This window comes from Etheostoma spectabile, chromosome 4 (assembly GCF_008692095.1).
Source record: "Etheostoma spectabile isolate EspeVRDwgs_2016 chromosome 4, UIUC_Espe_1.0, whole genome shotgun sequence".
NCBI lineage: Eukaryota > Metazoa > Chordata > Actinopteri > Perciformes > Percidae > Etheostoma > Etheostoma spectabile.
The window spans coordinates 29772608-29773799 of record NC_045736.1 but is presented as its reverse complement, the minus strand read 5'-3'; the positions used below and the strand labels follow the sequence as shown (position 1 = coordinate 29773799).

Sequence of the window (1192 nt, the reverse complement as noted above, 5' to 3'; positions counted from 1 at the left end):
ACACACACACACACACACACACACACACACGATGGATGATGTTGCTCTAAAATCACCCATAGGTAAATTTTACATAGGAAAGTACTACTTAGGAAAAAATGTTAGTATAGTGATGGCGAGCATTTCAACATGTATACTGTACTATAATACTATAATACTGAAAACTTTGCAAACTTCATTCAGCAGCATTAAAGAGTATTTGAAGCGAAGCGGGAGCTCACCATGCAGCGTGGACACAACCACTCCCCGTTGGGGATCTCGGGGAGAGGGGGGTTCAGGCAGTGGATGTGGTAGGAAGATGGGCAGGTGTCACAACACAGCAGCTCTCCTCCATCTTTACACACTCGGCAAAACTCCATGTGGTCATCCTCTTCCTCGCATGCCGGCTCCTCCTCCTCCTCCTCCTCATCGTCTTTGGCCTCCCACTGGATGCCCTCTTTCTCCTGAGGGACACACGGGGGTGAAGGTTGTAGCTTGTACGGCTCAATTAAATCCAATCACCGTGTCATTTGTAAAATAAAGATGACATTATTACTACAAGGACACATTAAGATATATGATATATAACGCTTTGATGGGTTTGATTTTATGGGATTGCTATCGACGAAGTACACATGGCGATACACTGGTAAGAGCAATTTACATCTAAGCGTGTACCCAACTAATTAATAGTAATAGCACACGTTATTGTATTGCGTAAACTTCCTTAAATATTGTATTGCATTTTCTTTTGCGGTTGCAAATGTACCACCAAAACAAAAAAGGTTCTTTGCGAGAGCGTTTTTTTTTCTCCTATCCCAGCATGTTTGTGTGGTGTAGCCAAGACCTCACTACACAGAGCTGTGGAGAGGGTTCGAAAGTGTGGGCACCCCAGGTAAAGAATTGTATTAATGTGCATAAAGAAGCCAAGAAAAGATGGAAAAATCTCCAAAAGGCATCGAATAATAGATTAGACATTTGTATAATATGTTACAGATTTCATTTCCATCATTTACACTTTCAAAATAACAGAAAACAAAAAAATGGCGTCTGCAAAAGTTTGGGCACCCTGCAGAGTTAATACCCCCCCCCAGCTTGGAAACGCTTATTGTAGCCAGCCAAGCGTCTTTCAATTCTTGTTTTTTCCTGTCTGTCACGCACTGCTCTTTTAAAAGGTCTATCCTCAGATTTTCAATTATGTTGAGGTCAAGAG

The 1192-nt window shown here is 41.9% G+C and overlaps 1 protein-coding gene and 1 long non-coding RNA gene across 4 annotated transcripts in view; one reads left to right on the top strand and one right to left on the bottom strand.

Annotated features, from left to right (window-relative positions):
- Positions 1–1192, bottom strand: part of chd5 (chromodomain helicase DNA binding protein 5) — a 60841-nt gene that overhangs the window by 32476 nt on the left and 27173 nt on the right. For all 3 annotated transcript variants that reach the window (XM_032513641.1, XM_032513639.1, XM_032513640.1), the window contains exon 9: positions 222–443. In XM_032513641.1, the coding sequence (XP_032369532.1) occupies positions 222–443 (222 nt within the window). The remainder of the gene's footprint in view (positions 1–221; positions 444–1192) is intronic.
- The window catches only part of LOC116687935 (uncharacterized), a 21701-nt gene that overhangs the window by 9073 nt on the left and 11436 nt on the right, over positions 1–1192 (top strand). The gene's annotated exons all lie outside the window — the stretch shown is intronic.